General features: G+C 32.6%; 1 protein-coding gene across 2 annotated transcripts; it reads right to left on the bottom strand.

Annotated features, from left to right (window-relative positions):
* Positions 1-702: 702 nt before the first annotated feature.
* MFSD12_6 (Major facilitator super domain-containing protein 12) lies at positions 703-13,607 on the bottom strand. 2 transcript variants are annotated; one of them, XM_051213613.1, is made up of 5 exons: positions 12,989-13,607; positions 9,231-9,726; positions 7,212-7,432; positions 3,785-3,922; positions 703-1,836 (listed from the first exon to the last, which is right to left on the bottom strand). In XM_051213613.1, exons 1-5 carry the CDS (start codon positions 13,442-13,444, stop codon positions 1,315-1,317), a joined length of 1,833 nt encoding a protein of 610 aa, XP_051069603.1. In that variant the 5' UTR covers positions 13,445-13,607; the 3' UTR covers positions 703-1,314. The 2 variants fall into 2 exon arrangements, with proteins under 2 accessions (XP_051069603.1, XP_051069602.1); XM_051213612.1 differs by having other exon boundaries at positions 703-7,432.
* Between the last annotated feature and the right edge of the window lie 6,897 nt (positions 13,608-20,504).

Raw genomic sequence — 20,504 nt, 5'->3', positions numbered from 1 at the left:
CGACGTTCAACAGGCAATCAGTCTCTTAATATTAACATCACGAAATCATTGATCCGACACTTAACATTACTAATAATTTTAGTTTGATATAACCTAATGATTAAATGTCCATTTACTATCTGGATTAACTAATAAGCTATCTTATTATTACATCAGGATTATATACCGTTAACATTTTCTCAAAGAACTAAAGCCTTGAAACTTGCAGATCTAACCTCATAGGTTGTCATAGTATGCTTCTGATTCATAATGAATTATTGAATAGGACTACGAGGCATTCTTGTTGAGAATATGGGACGATGAGTCATAGAAACTATGTTTATATCCAAGAAGTTTATACAAAACATCTATCTAACTAATGGTCATACGCTTGTTATTGACTAGCTTCGTGATGTATTTCTCAAAGTCATGATGGGAAGCTGTGGATTGTAAAGTCAAACAAATCGGGTGTGAGCTAACTGCTGTCTCGCCATTTCACAAAATGTAGACAAATTGATTCTGATTCAGGGATTTGGAAGGGCTATACTCACTGTAAAATGTCTCTTTTACAGTCGTTGATGTACATTGCTATAAAGCCCCTAAATAGGATTAAACGGTTGTCCAGTACTCCTTTGATTCTCCCAACCTCCTCAAGTGCACACCAAACATTCACTCAAACTATTGTCAAATTATATAAAATATCTAATCAGAATTTACAGTAACCTCATACTTATCTCACCTTTTAATTTGTCACAATATAAATCACAAATTAATCACAGTTTATTGTGATGGGGAGTTCAGGATAATAAATAATCGTCAGTCCATAATTTCCACTTCTTCATCAGCTAGTGTAAACCAGTTTTTTGAAGTTAATGAATAGAGTTAGAATACTTGGTTGGGACAATTTATTTCTACTTGTTTTATTAAAAAAATGTTATCTACACTCTAACTTCTGTTTGTTTACAGAGAAGCCATCTGTCGAAGAATCAATTATGAATAACTATTGATAATTAATACAATATTCTGCCAAAATAACAAATATTATGAGTACTCCATATTGTTAATTTAATTCAAGTGTCTAAGTATTACAGCCTGATGTATACAAAAATAAAATATTCAGTGGAAAGGTTGAATTAAGTATTCGATAGTAGATTGCTTAAGAAAAGTATGGATTTCATGTTGAAATGTATCGTAATAGATCGGGTTTCTTTGAAGGGAACAGTAGGTGAATATACATCAATTAACTGATAAACTGAAAAGTGGTAGAGAGATAGAAAATGGAGACGTTTTGTTGTATGTGGAAAGACTTGTATTAATGATATATAAATATGTTGGTTAGCATTGACGGTTATCGCTGTTTTCCTTTTCGTTCCGAACATCACGATTAAAGGTTTGATCACTCTGAAATTTCGTTGGTGACGGAGGCGACGATGAAGTTGTTCTTTGACAAAAACATGAAAGACATGGTGCATCTGTACTTTCTAAAGTCTCTGAATAAATGAAATTACCAATTGTCGCTAGAATACCACCGAATATTGCCAAACTACCTACAATATACACCTGTATATGTCTATAAGTTAACTGAGGTACACAGAGTTGTATGCATTGAATGAAGACACCAGTCAAGATTTTATCAAAAAATGATGCGATCCCATGAACAAATGCTGCTGTGTGTACTTGTTTTACACCGATCAATGTTGCGATCACAACCAATGCTCGAACATTATTGATTGTGTTTCCAATACCTAGAATGGCTGCAGCAAAATATATTGCTACGAGGTTTTCATCGGCTGATTTTAAAAAGTAAGCGATTGTACAAAATACAAGGATAAATAGAACACCGACGACTGAGCCAATCTAAAATTAAAAAGGCATGTACGATTTTTAGCGGAACATTTACACACTCAAGAAGATATAAGTTGTATGTATCTATCATGTGATCATGTTATAAGATAGACAAACGTGCTGAGTTCTTCAAAATGCTCATCGAAATTCACGTATGAATAGTAAAGCCATCGCAAGAATATATTACATCAAGTCAAGTCAATCATTGGCAAGATGAGTAATTGATCATTAAGAGAAATATCAACTAGCGATAAACATTTAAAATTCTACTCTGAATACTATAATACCATAATGAGTTATGTATGAGTGGTCAATCTGAATACTATTGTCGCAGTGGTATTATTTGTAGCTTTGATTATGTTTGTCACAAATTCGAATCCTACAGAATGTATCGATTCCGTGAAGACATCACACACACTCTGTTCACAATTCCTAGTCAGAATGATATCTAATGATATCTAATCTATTGATTGTATTCAAATTAATTTAATAGATTAGATTTTGTGTTAATTATATGATATAATAGTTATATGATATCTATTACTACTGCTTTCTCTCAACTGTCTCCGAAATTTTAAAATGTCAAAGAATACAAGATGAGCACCAATGTGTTTGTGAGTTAGCTCTTGCCAAGTTGTGAATTAGAACTCGTTATCTGCATAGTAAATACTCTCTGACTTTGCATGATTCTATTGATAATATCAGTCAGCAACGAAATCCACCTTCACAGTGTCTACTTCGTTTCATTATTCATTAGTGAGTTTTTGTCTCTGTGTATTCACTTGTCATGACTAACTGACCAACATATGTGAAAAACTGCAGCTACTTAAAACCAATAAGATACAATCCATTGAATGTGGACAAATTATTTCAAGTGATTCGATTGTGTGTTAGTTATATGATGAACTAAATAAGACTCAAAACTGCTGACGATTGTGTAAGAAATACTGAATTGAACGTTGCGTTACATGAGTAAAGAGTAAATAGCTATGTATAATGAAAGAACTACTCTAATCTTAATTACCATTGTCTTATTGAAAACTGTGAATTCAATGGTGAGTTGATAAGCGTTGGAAATATATCAAGTTATAGAGAAAATGTCTAACTTAATCTGTTGTCCAATTCAACCTCATGTGCTGCATCATATGTCTGGATATTGGACGGTGCTTCCAGATACTTACAGATGTCCGAGTGTTTGAGTAAAGCTACCCACAAGTGTGTTACTTCGATACAGCCTTCTGCAATACAAACTGCCACATGAGACTTCCTCAGAGTAAGTCAAACACATCATCTATATCAGCCGATATAATTATCATGATTATTCTTCAGTATCTGAGTAACATTAGTAATTCTGTTGATTCACTCATGACTGAAGCTGTAATCTGTTCGATTGATCAAGTTGTTTTGTTTGGCTTTATCACATGAGACGTTTGGCCAGTTAAGTCCTTTTGGCTCAATGTCGGTCTACTACTCAGACTACTTGTTGACACCAACCAATCAAAATGTAGTCGTAAACCATCTGCATTATTTCTCAATGTGTTCTGTTTAACATCGTGTGAGGCCTCATTCCAGATCTCTTCAACACCATAAAATTCAAGAGTGATATTCTTATAGTTGTGGACTCGAATTGTTCTTTCCCGATCGAAGCCTCATCACGTCTTACAATTACAGTTCATTTTTGCAAACATCTATTAACACTTAGATTATTCTAAACGTCTTGAAACAGTTTAAATACTACGTTAAACGGTTCATAGTGGAGAGAACCTGTTAATATTTCATTGCCGATTGTAGACAGACAGATCAAGCTGTATTCCAATGACAAATAAATCATGAATGAGGTTTAAAATGTAGTCAACGAAACTGTTATGAATCAGGGCTTAACAAAATGTGAAATATTTTTCAGTAATAAAGTTTTAACTTGATTTCAATGTTATTGAAATCGTCAATTCCTTCTACTTACATAATTCCCGAGTAATTTATTTATCCTTTGTACACCAACTGATGTAATCAAACAAGAAATTGTGGTAACTAATGGGGCAGAAACCATTGAACTTTTATCCATTTTTAATGAATTCAACAAAAATGGACCCATATACATCTAGGAAAATAGCAATTAAAAAACAAATATTAGTGAATTTCTCATTTTATATATTAAGGGATTTAAAACGTATACAATTAAGGGTTTGCAAATTTATAATGCTGGTATTCAGAACAGGAATTAATCGCTTCCGTTCGGATCGCTGCATAATAATCTTTAGTCGTAGATTTTTTATATATTTATATGGTTAGCAGTGGAATTCAGGACCTACATTCATACTGTCCGGGGCTCGTCCGCTGGATGTAACTGGATACTAGTTTTTTTAAGAAAACGAAACACGAGTCTAGGATTCTTTTACTAGCTGCTATTTAACTTCAGTGGTCAATATAAATTTTCGTGATATGGCATATTTATTCAATTTGAACGTAAAGGTAAGGTGCTCAAGCTTAGATGAGAGCATTAACACTAAAATACTACTATATCCGAATCATGAAGTCCGTATACAACGAAACTCATATCCTGGATTTCATAGTCAGCCACATGCAAAATATACTAAAATTCAAAGCACATGTTTAAAGTTAATGTTCGTAAGTTAACACAGATTCCGAATTATACACATCTTCGCATGTGCTTTTGTGCAGAACTTATACATGATGGTTGGGTAAGGTCATGAGCTATTCCCTAGTGTACGTAACAAACCAGATATACATATGTCATACAATTTCAATGCAACTACCAGTATAGATGCAGGTAAGCACAGTTGACCATTCTTGAATAAAGAGAAATGAGCCTTATAGATTTGATTACCAACCAATTTGCTTTCCTTGTGGGATTCGTAAAGTTTACTGTCTAACCTATCTATTTATTTAGTTGTGAGTAGATTTATTGTGGTAGGATATGTTTTTCTCTGAATGGTAAATTGTTTTGTATTCACTAAGAATATAATAAATAATACACAAGTCAATATGAGCAATTATTTTCATGAACTAACGGTTAGTCAGTAGTCATAATGAAAGTATCCTTTCAATAAATAATTAATCACGAGTTATCAGTTATTCATAGCACAGTATTGACCAGCAGTTAATAGTGTTGCAACAGAGCTATTTCAAAATAATTTATTGACACATTTATTTGGGCTGATGAACTGAAGTATCATAGAATAATCGACTGAAATTAAAATCCTTTTATTTTGGAGTTTTCCTGAAGCTACAGATACCAAAAGACTCAAGCACGATTTCTACATAAAAAAAGAGATAATGGTAAATTACATACTAAGTTGACGCTATCGTTAATTTATCTGATCATTTATGGAACTCATTCTCTTATCTCAAATGCATCACTTCTTTAAAATTCATAATTGGTCTCAACTCATTTTATTCTTAATCACAATCAGTTTGTGTTCAGCCACCTCATTACATATTCAATTAATTGTCTTACGTCTGTGGTCTATACTCATCATAACTGATGATTCAGAACATTCTCTCACATATATTATATTTATCCGGTTGAATTAAGTCCGTCCCAATCGCCACATATCCAAATCTAATCTATTTCACTATTGTAAGTATGTTAACTTTAGTTCAACAGAGAGGCTGTGACCAGTCGAATTCAACAATGTCCAGTGTGAGACAATTATCCACCACAGGCAATCAATCAGGTTTGCTACATTTCGTGAATTCACTGAATTTGGACATTAACACCGTTAAACCCAGTGGTGATGAAGAGTTGATGCGATGATCTGAATACGTACTCTGGTCTTCAGATCGAATTTTGTATCCGTTTATTTATTAACCGATGACTGCTTTTAGAGGAAATATTGAAATACATTGTTAAACTGACCAACCACCATTTATATGGCATTGGCTTTAGTCTTAATTTTAGAACGTGTATATTAGTTTAGAGTTTCTGTGAAGAACTAATTAAAGTGATTCTTTATCCGACCTGTGCTCTTAGTGCTTTAATCCATGTACCTAACTTTATACGTGTTTCTGATAGTTTGAAATACTTATTTAATATTGAGAGCTTAACGTTGAATTTCATCATATAATAAGTTTACGGAAGTTGAAATAGATCACTCATTGAAAGTAGATCAAATTGACAGGCAGGTAAATCAAAGTAAACTGCTACATCATTTACATATATCACAAATTCAACACAAAACGGCAAAGTTATATGGCACAATAGAATAATGAATAGAATCTTGTAGAAGAACAGTGAAACGTTTACGCAATAAATGAATATAGAAAGTGAATGTACTAATTATCTTTGTCGAATTTGACTGAAGTCCATCACGAAGACTGAATGATGCTTGAAGTGAATCCATTAGGGAAACATTATGAGCATTCTTAACATAACGCTAGTTCACAAAGTTACTGACTGTCGACTTCGGCTGTGTGCTAATGATCACAGAGACACGTGGTCTCAAGCATCGAAGATAGGACTAGTATGACAGTACTACATGTTCATATTTGTTATCAAAACATCTCAAATAAACTATATCGGATTACTATGTAATTTTTAATATAATCAGAAGATTTCCCTACTGATATATTTTTCGACATTGTTACAGCTTGCAAAAGTATTTGTTGATTGGACGTCTGAGAGGTAATGACAAAATATCGCATACCTCAGCCTCAAGTTTTACGGAACAAGCTGAATGCCGAATAGTTAACCCTGATCACGAACCCACTTGAGGTAGCGTCCATTTCGCTTCTCATGATTTAGGCTCATCTCTCTGTCACATGCTATTCTACATATTATGCTACACTATCCATTACTGCGAAATAGCTTGGATAATTTGCAATCAGATTAATGATCCAATTGCTGCTAGGTGCGATATTTATCTACAAAACCAAAGTTTTCGATACATGAGCATCTTCCATCGATATTTTAGATCACTATTTCAACTTGCCATCTGAATTCCGAAACCTTATTTGTTCAGACCTCCTACAGTTGAAGTTGAAAATGGTATATCCGGTCTCAAATAAGAGCCTAATTTATTTCGTTGATTCCTGATATTCTTGCTCGGTAAAGTCGTGCCATATCATCTGATATACAGAATATATTGTAATCATTTTTCGACATCACTTATTGGAAGGATGCATTCCATTTTGATGGTGCTTTAACATATGGTCAATTAACAATTCTAAGTGTTTTCAGTTGTTCGATATTTCACTTATTTTCAGGTAAATCTCATCTTCCATCAACATTTCAACCATAACACCCTGATTGAGTTATAATTCTGAAACAGACTTCCTAAATATGATCCCATAGGAGGGGTTCTGTACAGAAAATTATCTTCACTTGTCGTCATTCTATTAGGTACTTCAATGATTCATCACTTACTCACCACAGAAACAGTTACACTAAGACGCATTATACTGAATGTAGAACAGCTCAGCCAAAATCTTGGTAGTGTAAACCAAGCATACCAGGGAAGTGTAGATGAAAGGCTGTAGGTCCGTTTTCGTTTGGATTTGAGCTGTGAAACCACAACAGAATTACCATTAATCACTCCGTTATTGTTGCTTGTTCCAATCACTTGCGAGAATTCATCTGTTGTATCCTGAACTATTGAAAGAAATAAGTGTCAAATTCTGGATAATTTCAGATTACAATAAATACTGTAAATGAATCTCATTCAATACCTACAATTTGTTCGTGTGGACTGATTATCATCATCTTCATAATCATCAAAATGATTCGACAACAAAATCATAGTGATTGTACAATCCATACATCTCAATTTGTGCACTCATTTCTTTCTTGTGCCGAACTGACACCGGTTTCATACACTTCAATAACCTCAATTAAATTACCTCAATTATAAGAAGTCAAAATTTCACAGATCAGACAATGTCATATTGATAACAGATTATAATAGTTTCGTTTACACTCATCTACTGTGTAGTTCGACTACTTCAAAACGACCAATTCAACGGACGAGTATACTGTTCTCTAGGATTTCAGTCAACTGTTTCACATGGATCGAAATTATTCCACTGATTCAATTTCATCACGATATTCACCTCTGCCATGATGGTGAAAGGTTTACTTCACTTCAAAACAATAAGAAAACAACTCTACACTTTTACATCTGCACATTCCACAGATTAGTTTGAGAGTAGTTCGAAAGTAGTTGTCATTTACTATGAAAATGTGGCTCACTTTAAGTCACAAAATTTCAGAAAAACAATTTGCTACTCATTCGAATATAACGAGAAATTTATTGATTATAAGATGTTGAGGACCATCAATTGACTGAGTTTCTCAAAAGTATGTAATTGGTCCAGTTCCTATTTACCCATCAACACTATATTTCATTTCAATCATATATAAATTTATAAATGTATACACATATAATCAAGCTGATAAAGATCGAAGTACACTATAGTCAGAAATTTTCAACTATCAATGGTTATTCATATTCAAATACTTCTTTTCAAACAACGAGTTCAAGCAAATTCGAATTCGAGAGTACTACCAAATTTGTTCAGTGATAAACATTTCAGTATGCAGTCTGTTTACCGGACTATCTTGACGACAGAATATTTCACCATCTTTCAATTCTAATTGTCACACTTCTGTTCAAAAGATTTGTGGAAATAGATTTGCTTGATTGTGTGCGATACATGAACCGGAATCGACTGGCATCAACTAGAGAACCACTAGAAACTAGGAAGGACTATATAGCTAGTTCGTCTTAGTCTAATGCTCCTGCTCACCCATACATTTCTCAGGAGTGAAATGTGAATTCAACCACCCAAGGAAAACTAATGGACCACAAATCAGTGGGTTTTGTGTAGTGTGAACTGAATGCCTCACAGTGGTAAGTAATAAATGACGAGAAATCTCAAATCTCAATGAAACAATTGTCTGATGGTGATAACTAACATTTTTGTAATTATCCAACTGAGTTCAGTCCACAACTCAACTCAATGTCAACCTGTATATTCGCCATAACACTAACCAATAAAACTTGAAAATGATGAGTGACAGAGAATTATGATCAATTTCAGTTCATTCATTCTACATCGACAAAAATAACAGTTAAGTGAAATGTCAGTTTCCCAGTGTTTTCATCATCACTGTCTCTTTCAAACTAATCATTCAGTGTACAGTAAAACCAATGAACACCTATCAAGCTAGTACCCTATTCGAGTCAAAACTAATCAGATGTTTACTTTTCATTGATCAAATTGGTTGCATCGAGTTTATCGTTTATCCAATCAGTACAGAGATCTCTCTAGAAATCATTTCAACCGGATCAGCTCGATTTGTTGAAACACGCAAACATATCAACAAACAAGGTTCATAAATAGTCTGGATTTCCGAAATTCCATCTACATCAACATGGTATTTGACTTACTTTTATGAGATTGCATTGTGAGTGATTGGTGTGCTTTCGGTTTACCTTCACGAACACCACAATGGAAGATTATTGTGAATAATACTCCAATGCCAACGACAATCAATGTAACATTTCGAAATATGGGTAAATCTTGAATTGTTATATTGTATTCTGAATGTACGACTAACTGTTTCCCAACATTCGTTGACTGGTTATTTATCGAATCATTGAACAATGTTGCTCGTTCACTTCCAACAATAATGTCAGTTGTTATTAATGATTTTGTGAACAGTTGACTGTTGTTCACATTGTTGTCAGTCTCATTTACTGATTTCAAAAGTAACGAACTGGATTTTTCTGATTCAAAAAATAAATACGTTACAAGCAATGTAGCCATATCGCCTATACCACTGAAGAAATATCTTAAAGATGCAAGTAATACTCGTTCATCATGTTGGTCTGTCAAATCATTGATAATTGATAAGTGGGGAATTTGTACAGCTGCCCAACCAACCTTCAAAAGATTGTTGTGTAGACAAAAAGAGAATCAATTAGTTTGGATGTTTTATTATAAAATATCATCAACACAAAATCAGCGTTTAGTCAATTCATCAGACTTCACAGGACTCAAGAACCAGGGAAATGTATCTTGAAGATGACCGCAATTGGATACCCGATTATTTGGAACCTAAGTAATTTCAAATTACAATGGATACTGGAAGGATGGTGATTAGAGCTGTGGAATTTTCAAACTGATAATTGACATTTTCTCAGGTTTCAAATGACTTATTAATGAATATTGATCATCTCATTGAAAAGAAGATAGTTAGTACTAGTGACTGGTTTATGAAAGTTTAACTTCATTTATAAATTATCCTTTATAGTATCGTAATTTACCGTAATTTACATATGAGTCCTGCCTGGCAGTATAGGGTTTAATATGTCATAATGTGGTTTTTGAAGAAAATGTCTACTTAGCTCTCTTCCAAAACAATCGCTTAAGAAAATTATTTGACCTAAGTTCGAATATGATTTAGCTTAAAGAATAATTTACTTTAATCTGATAAGGAATTTATTTCCTATTTTCTATTTATGATAATATTGATTTCATGTTTTAGCGTACCTAAACTTATTGGTCTACAGTTTGTACAATCCACTTATGTCAGATTATAATTATTTACTGAACCTTTTCTATGTTATACGATTTACGTATTTAGAATTTGATATCTCAGTTTTCTAGGGCTCTGTTAATTTTCCCATAAATTACACTGATTAACAACATACTAATCATGACTATTATTAAGCATTGTATTGATTATTACGTTAGATGATTGTAAAGATATTGTCATCAAACGTTACATCCAGGTTTCTACTTCGTCGACATTTATTACCGAAATACATCTACAATCCAGAAAAAATAAATATATTTCCAGAGATTTGAGCATTCATCACCGAGTACTGCAACTAGATACTTAATCAGTGAATGACGTATTACAGTTCAGCCTGATCTTAGGTTTTTTAATGATCAGTCACGAAGTGATAAAATCAATAGTATATTATCTAGTCCCTTGTTTTGAGGATTAAATTTTGTCAGTTAACGATTTTAAGATATTTATTTGAATCCATATATGGTGATGAGTTAATTATAAATAAATGTTTCTTAGAAGAGTTCTTTTTTCTTATAGATTGTTTAGATAAGATTATACAGTTTAAGGAAGTACCTGATTTTGATTTAACATCGAGCATTAAACCTGTATTAGTTATTAATCAGTCCGATACGTGTGTGAATATGAACAATAGACTAAATGTCTATAGACATAATCTAATCGTCGTTTTGTTGGTCCATTTTAACACTATCCGTTACATTTTCTTACCAAGTTATAAATAGTCTTTCCGTTTGTTTTGTTTATTTCTATTATATCAGAACACTTTTTAGTTAGTTGATAAAAGCTTAACCATAACAGTGGGAGTAAAATATATCATTCATATACATCAAAGTGTCTATCATTTATCGATAACTGTAGTATGTAAAAAATAAACGAAGTGATATTTCAAGCTGTCATATGACAAAGTTTAACAGTAACAACCGATTTTGTTTAAACGAAAGCGAACGGTATTGATTACACAAACAAAGTGGTTTTTATCAACTTTATTTTTTAAGAGACAAAGTGGATTGGTTGAAGTTAGACATTAACACAGTTGGTTTCCGGCTCTAGACGTTAAGCATTCGCACGCGGGACCGAAGGTCCTGGGCTCGGATGCCGCGAGAGGGACCGTGGTTCCGCACTGCTGAGGAGTCCCACGTTATGACGAAACGGCCGTCCAGTGCTTTCAGGTCCCATAGTGGTCTAGTTTTAATCGATTCATGAATTCAACTAATAAATGGAATGAATTAATAATAGTTTTAAAGAATTAAGTAATTACAATTATTCACTTATCTAAAGTAAGAGAGATATCTTTTTTAGAAAAACAAGAAACAATGAATATGTAAAAGAGAGAGAATTTCACTTAATTACGGATTTTCTATTTTTATTTCATCACTGAGAGAAATAATTCAACTCGTTTACGCCAAAAACATTTTAATCTTATTTAATGGCGGCAAAATAAAGTAAGTTGATTAATCGGAAGTTATGTACCGACAAATAGTTTTGTTCGTTATCTACCGAAGTACAGATTAAAGAACTAGATCTGTTCAAGCTGTTAGATTCCATAGTACTTAAATACAAAGAATTAACAATGATTAGTTAAAATAGCATATTAGAACTCAATGTAGGTTCAAAGTTTAAAAGAAGAAAATTATTTGATTGACCTTTGTAACTAAAATCGACTGTGTCACATCAGTTAGTAAGTTTAACTGATTATTATAAGAAAAGCAGTAATAAAAAAAGATCCATTTATAGCAATCAATAAAAAAATAACGTTGTTTGACTTTGTATTGTCGTCTGACAATTTGAAGACGTTCACAGACACGTCTATATTTTAAACAGTTGAGATATATGATTGATATTTCCACCTGGGGCCCCTCTGGGGCTACTGCCCGGATTAAGGAGGAGGTTTGGGCATGGGGTTAGCGACTCCACCCCGTAGAAAACTAACTCTCTAAAAAACGCTAACCAAAAGAGTATATGTTTGATACACATCCATCAATTGAATGTTGCTTATCAAACTTAAAAAACATAATCATGTGATTGTATTTAGTTTATCTAGCCTGTATGAAAGTTTACAATTTAGAAACGCTAAATATTCAAAAGCCTTAAATAAACGATATTTATTTTGATTTTCAACCTCACTACCAATATATCATAGCCGAATGTTAGAATTAACCTGACTTATTCAGTAATATAACAAACTATGAAGAAAGACAATAAATTATCCAGACTGATCAATAAAATAAAAGATTATCCATGAACTGATTTCATTCCAATGATTCAATAGTTGCTGATATTTTTTTAAATCATCAATTATATCGGGTAAATATGGAAAAAGATTACAGATTAAAAATCGCAGATCATTTAGTTTTGAGTAATGTAATAATAAAACTATTAAAAGCGTATAAACAGTCTATTTCCCTATTGACATCGCTGATAAACAATTAATGACCGAACATAGGATCGATCGAAGTTATTTGATGCCCTTAAATGTACTTTCTTAATTTTCATTCCAATGTTTACACATTTACATAAATTTAAACGAAACACGTTGTACTAAAATATTCACTCAATCGACCAACATTATCACCTAATATTTTTCCGAGTGATTTCAAGAATTCCACATACCTGAACACAAATTATAAGCATGCCATTGATTAATAACTTCACCACAATTGGAAGACCAACAAAATATTCCGGTTGTCCGAACATCAACGGAAAAGCAACAAGCATCAATAAACATCCACCTAAATGCCATGACTTTCTCTGTCCAAGTCTCAACTGTCGTTTCATTCGACTGAGAAACCTCTTATCCTTCTTTACACTTCCATCTTCACACGTTATCGACTGGTGACCAGTTGTCGGTTTTTCAGTTAGACCGAGTGGACGATCTGATAAATAACCAATCAATGGTGTGGCTAATCCATTGGCAATCTGACCACACAGTAATAATGCCCCAACTTGTGAACTACTCAAACTGATACAACCTTCATAGAATATGATGTAGAATATACTGATAACTCCTGCAACAAGATCTTTAAGCATTTGACCCGTTCCATAAGCAATTTTACTAATCCACTTCATTTTATTTGTCGTTGTAGCTTGGATAACTGATAACGATTGTGAGACTTTGATGTCATTCAAAATTCACTGATTTGACCAAGTATCACGTGTGAGTTAATTCAACTGCACACATTAACGTGTTGAATTCATTGATGCTATTTATGATGAATTGATATTAGTCCAGTTTATATACTGTTACATGTACAATCATTTTGCAGTAATCTAAATAATTTTCATTAATCAATAAAAATTGACTTGTCTCATTGACCAATCAGTGAATAACTATATAAATTCTTATTTATTCAACCTATAGAAATACTACTTTAATTCGATTATTTAAATAACAATCGAATTGATGATAAAAATAATAATAATAATTCATATATAATCTATGATGATTGAACACAATAAAGAAAATCTTTTGTTTCAATCATTTAATAATACAATGAACACTGTATATTTGATAGTGTATTAAGAAGATGAAGATTATCATAGAACAAATCTCATACTGTATTATTTCAAAGAAATATACATGTTGAAATCATGAGTCAGTTGAAGCTAGACAACCATTGAAAACCTGGAAGCACTGGACGGCCGTTTCGTCCTAGTATGGGACTCCTCAACAGTGAGCATTCACGATTCCGCCTCGCGGGATTCGGACCCAGAACCTCCCAGTCTCGCTTGCTAGCGCTTAACCACTAGACCACTGAGCCGGCAGCCAACGGTGTTAATGTCTAACTTCAACCTATCCACGAAATTGAGCGACACATTCACCATTGTCATCAGTGAGTTACTATCTCACAACAGACCTGGTTGAACTCCACTGACTCATGATCTTGAAATTACTACAATCTCCACAAAACCTATGTGATATTAATCAACATATGCTCACTAGTGACTGGCTTCACGAGGTATATCCTGGAGTTTTAGTGAGAAGTAGTGACCAGTGGAGTTCAACCGGGTCTGTTGTGAGATAGTAACTCACTGATGACAATGGTGTACGGTGGCGCAACTTCGTGAATTGGTTGAAGTTAGGCATTAACACCGTTGGATGACGGTCCAGTGATCTAGTGGTTAAGTGCCCGCGTGCGAAACCAGTAGGTCCTGGGTTCTAATCTCGCAGGGAGCGAGATCATGGATGCTCACTGCTTAGGAGTCCCACAATAGGACGAAACGGCCGTCCAGTGTTTCCAGGTTTTCCATGATGGTCTAGCTTCAACTGACTCATGATCTTAACCATTGAAATTACTACAATCTCCACAAAACCCATCTGAAATATACATGTAAACCTTTACAATATCAATTTTACGTAACTTCAATAATATGCAGTAGATTAACAGATTTCGAAAAATTCATTTTGATCTTATTGTTTAACTTGTGATATGACGTAATTCCAGCCATCATCTGATGGCTAATAATGTTAATAATGTGAATATAGTGTATGATAAAACTTATGAGTACTACATCCATTTAAGTTCAATCAATCGACAAAGAAAGAGTCGCATTCTTAAAATTAAAGAATATATGGAACTCAAAATAACTGTCTGTCAACCAATATCAAAGTCAGAATCTTTAATACGAACGTAAAGGTAGTTCCACTGTACGGAGCTGAAACGTGGAGAACTACAACAACCATCATCAAACATGTATTTATAAATAGTTGTCTACGCAAGATACTCAACATCCATTGGCCGGATACCATCAGCAACAGCCTTCTGTGGGAGAGAACAAACCAGCTTCCAGCTGAAGAAGAAATTAGAAAAAGACGATGTAAATTGATAGGAAATACATTACGCAAATCATCAAACTGCATCACGATGCAAGCCCTAACTTGGAATCCTGAAGGGAAGCGGAAAAGCGAAATGGGGAAGAACACATTACGTCGGGAAATAGAATCAGATATGAAAAGGATGAACAACAACTGGAAAGGATTGCATAGGACAGGGTTGGATGGAGAGTGCTGGTGGACGGCCTATGCTCCTCGATGAGGGGTAACAGGCATAATCAAGTAAAATAAGCATCCAGTGTTTACGATTGTTTGTAATGAAAGAGACAAATGATACATCCGATCACTATTCGTCCATTATAGGGCTTCTCTAATTTTTGATATGCAAAATATATGTATACTAATAATATAAAAGATTTATCCCATACAACTTATTCCTTGATGAAACAAAAGAAGATGAAGTAGTTCTTTTTCAAGGCTACTCGCTAGCTTCAAACAACCAGAAGTTATAAACACCAGTATTAATATAGATATATATTTCAATTATTTTACTTGATCAACCTAAATCTGATGATCAAGAGCCAGATAAAAAATCATGAGAACCAAAATAATATTCGGGCCCAATTGAGAAGAGACATTTGATCTATCTATCTATCTATCTATCTATCTATCTATCTATCTATCTATCTATCTATCTATCTATCTATCTATCTATCTATCTATCTATCTATCTATCTATCTATCTATCTATCTATCTATCTATCTATCTATCTATCTATCTATCTATCTATCTATCTATCTATCTATCTATCTATCTATCTATCTATCTATCTATCTATCTATCTATCTATCTATCTATCTATCTATCTATCTATCTATCTATCTATCTATCTATCTATCTATCTATCTATCTATCTATCTATCTATCTATCTATCTATCTATCTATCTATCTATCTATCTATCTATCTATCTATCTATCTATCTATCTATCTATCTATCTAACAGCGGTTGCGAAAAAAACATGTTAATAGTATTTAAAATTTGATGATGAGATTTAGTGAAATTATCGAAATATAACTAAAGGTCGGTATTAAATAGCCATTACAGTCTAGTTTTTCGGTTCATTATATACTTTTTTACTTTTGACAACTATGAATGAAGAAACAATAATCTGATTGAAATATTATTATGAACATAGTTATGTAGGACTCGTAATTGCATGAGTTATTCCTTGAATTTCTATTACTACTATCCAAAGAAAAATAATAAATCTACCCAAATATTTTATACATTCTTGCTTAATTATCCTTGAAAGGCAGATTGTTTTTAATAAACTCTTTCGAAGTCTTCTACCACTAATTATATATCATTTGTATTAAAGCTGCATTTGTGTGTTAGGAAGAAATTTATTTGACTTCTGTCACATACCCAGCCATCGATATTACTTTAATCTTCCTTCCCTCATTTCATTCACTATATGAATTTAAATCTGTAGCCAAAGTATTGAGCAGACAAATATTTTTTGTTTTGAAAAGACAAATGTTGTATAAAAAGTTTATGTTAATAACAAAAAGGGGCTAAGCATAAAAATAAATGTAAAGTGAACAATTAATTTACTACCGTAATTAATTGAAAGGTAGTGAAACGGTTTACAGATCTATACGAAAATTATTGAAAAATCACTTTGTATTATCAAAGTAGTCCTAAATGAACCCAGAACTTCTACATACAAATCAGATAACTTATTCGTCTTAGAGACAATGACGGGTACTGAAATCTAAATTTTGATTTGTAAGCTATTTGAACATCCTGTTATAATTATCTTTTTATATAATCCATTTTATATTTTTATGAAACCTTACATCATAATCGAATAGCTTTCTAAAGAAACATAAAAGGTCTTCTTGGGGATCTTGTAATACAGTATTCATTGAACGTATTTAAAAACAAGGTTAAAAATGTACTCAGGTGTTTGGAGAATAAATCGATTCTAGTAACTCAATAAAATATTATAAGCAACTATTCTCCACTATTACCGAACAAATAGTAGATAGAGTATCATGAGATTAATCTTAGTTTAGTGTTTGTAGATGTGTATAAATGAATACTAGGATGAATGCTTACACATTCATAAACTGATATCATAGAAAAATACAAAAAATCAGACCCTCTTAAGATGCAGTTTATATTTATAATAAAAATACCATTATGGTATTGATTTAAACTTAGTATCTAGAGTCGTATGATTTTTTTCCTCCTGTTTTGTTGCTTTAATTTCACAAAAATATGACAGTTTCGACAGAAATTATCTTATCTTTGCACGATTTCAAATTTTAGCTTTATGGTTGAAATATATACGTTGTTATGTCTTATTCCATTCTAATCTTGTGTATAATTTAAGAGAAGGGTAATAAATATTTATGTACATACCATCTACTGTTCTGTGCCCAGACAATCATTGTTAATTTGGATTTAATGATTTCATACATTGTCGTGATATGAAGAAACCATTTGTTATAACATGAATTCCTGTTATTCTGCCACATTCGTTCTTTTTATTTTATTAAATATATGAGTTCTATCATTCTTTTGAGTTGTTTATCTCTGATATCTTTAATTAAAATCCATCATACAAACATGTTAAGCACATAGAATTTTGGTAAGATGGGTTGTTAACAGAGAATAGTCAGTTCGGTATGGTTGATAGAATGACTAAGTTGAAAAATCGCTAGACGAATATTTTATACTAGTAATTTATCTTCAAAATTTGTCAATCTCTATTTACTTCGCATCTTAATTAGCGTGTATTTACTTGAGATTAAGTTTAAGATGACTTCCTAGTTTTAACACGATGTTGTAAACCATTAAGTTCAAGGTATCATAGAATGTAACAGATTAAAGATGTATTAAGTGCTATTTATATATTTGATAAGATCTAAATATTTCGATCTGATGAACATATTTTGTCCCCCCATCGTCGAACCTATTTTTTAAGTTTCGACAGACAGTAAATCTGAAAAGCCATGTTTTTCATTTTACTATAATCTGTCTTTCTATGTTTAATTACCGCATATTCAGCAATCTTCATAATACGCTAGAATTATTTTGAAGCGAGATACTTCCAAGATCTTTTCAAGTTTCAATTGATTTATTAGATTTTGACGACGATAGGGTCTTGTACTAGTTAAGTAATTTCTTTAAATCTTTAAAATATCTTCCTTTCTTTGGTCATTGACGCTTAAATTATTCCAATGAACATCATATGACTCGATGGATCTCAACAAATTTCCTAACAGTAAAGACTCTTTAATCAAACGTTTTTGTTATTATTGATTATTCTGAATTTATCAATATTTATGGTGTTATGTATTTTGATATTCCTTGGAAAATACTAGTTCTCAGATTTTATTCAAAATCTATGTCAACTTTTATCAGTATGGGGGATTTGTGACGATTGTAGTTTTTCACAAATGAAATCACAAGCCGATATAAGCTAGAACACCAACGTAAACGTGGAAAAACAGGAGATCTGTTTTACTCCAATATGCGACTCTTAAGCAGTTCGTATCCGCGATCCCGCCATGACCAGTGGAGTTCAATCCATGTCGAATGTGAGACATAAATCCACTGCAGTCAATGGATGACGGGTTGCACAAGATTACTCATCGATTGAGGTTACACATTAACACTGTTGGATACTCGCTTGATGATCTAGAGGTTAACCGTTCTCGTGCGAGACTGAGAGTTCTGAGTTCAGGTCTCATGTGTGGGGTCGTGAATGCGTACTGCTGAGGAGTTAATACTAGGTCTAGACGGATGTCCAATGCTTCCATATTTTCTATGGTGTTCTAGCTTAGATAAACACTTCTTATAAATGAGAACACCATTGGGGACAATCAAACTTATTTGCTACTGATGTAGACAGATATAAATAGTATGTATCATCAATCGAAAGTGAAATACCTGGAGGCAGAAGGTTAAGAAGATCGAAGAAAAGAGAACGAGAACAGAGAATGATTGGTGTGGAAACGAAGGGATAATAAAGTCTGAGACTATTGATTAACATTTTTCAAATGAAGTATTTATTATATAGTTCTCAGATTTTACCACATTGTTCTGTAATATTGTATTAAAATAAATTTGATTATTCCCACTTGTGTTCTCGTTTACTACAACATGAGTTCAAGTGTAAAAATATGTTGATTTATTATATTTGAGTTTTGAGGATGTTTAGTTGTTTATTCAAACTACTTTATTTTTAAAATCACTTTATTTTACACATTGTATCATATGCATGTTCATACCATCCAGACATGTTGACCTTTAATGATACTTTTTGAATAATGTGAGTTACATCAAAACATCATCTGTTGTTGTTTTTTCTAATGAAAATAATAATGAAATTTTGTTTATTTTTGTTTAATCAATTAAAATCAAAACAAAATACAGCATGTTTATTTTAAATACTAAAAATGAGTCTATAATTTCATTACACTCAATCATTCTGTCTCATTATTATTATTATTATTATTCAGTTTTAAGAAAATATCTATGGAAAAGCGAAAACTTTAACTAAACTAAACAAATAAACCAATATTAGTATTTCGTGACATATTTTACCACAAATTGGCAAAAGTTGATGAACCATTAAAATCCTGGGAAGTTACGGTCATTTAGTTTATCCTAGTACGGACATAAATTTAAATGGTAAGGATATAACAGTGAGTTGGTGTTCATCTTTTAGGAATCCCATACTGGGACGAAAATATTGCTCGTTATTTATTAGCTTCTAGGGTTCAGATATCATAATAAGTACATAACTGAAACTATCTTAAAACTGAATAATCCTCAACCACCATCTAACTACTGTTATATCCTAGTGAAGGTTAAATTATAGGTTACTTCTGAGATCTATTTATGGACAAATATTATTCATATATTCTGATTGTATAGCTATTAAGTAGATGGATTATGTATATACATATTCCTCTTATTATAAGTTTTATTTCAGCCTATAGACTATTATTATACGATTTACTATTCTTAAGTTATACCCACTTTATTAATTACCGTCTCCCACAATCACAGACACTTTTGTCTAGATCTTGTACAAATGTTATTTCCTATTTTATGGTGTGATGTGGTCAGTTTGGCTTGTACATAAACCAGGTATGTTTGAAATAAATGACTCGTACATGGGATGCTATTATTGATGTTCTGAACCCAACTGGTAGGGCTAGGGTGAAAAAGTACCAATAATGACACTAGGCTGCTCATACCGGTCGATACGTCATTGGTTTGGCACAGTGTTAAGATTGTATTAGTCGTGTTCTGATTGGTGAATAAATCATGTG

Source organism: Schistosoma haematobium, chromosome 3 (genome assembly GCF_000699445.3).
Source record: "Schistosoma haematobium chromosome 3, whole genome shotgun sequence".
Taxonomy (NCBI): Eukaryota; Metazoa; Platyhelminthes; class Trematoda; order Strigeidida; family Schistosomatidae; genus Schistosoma; species Schistosoma haematobium.
This window is presented reverse-complemented; position numbering and strand designations above follow the sequence as displayed.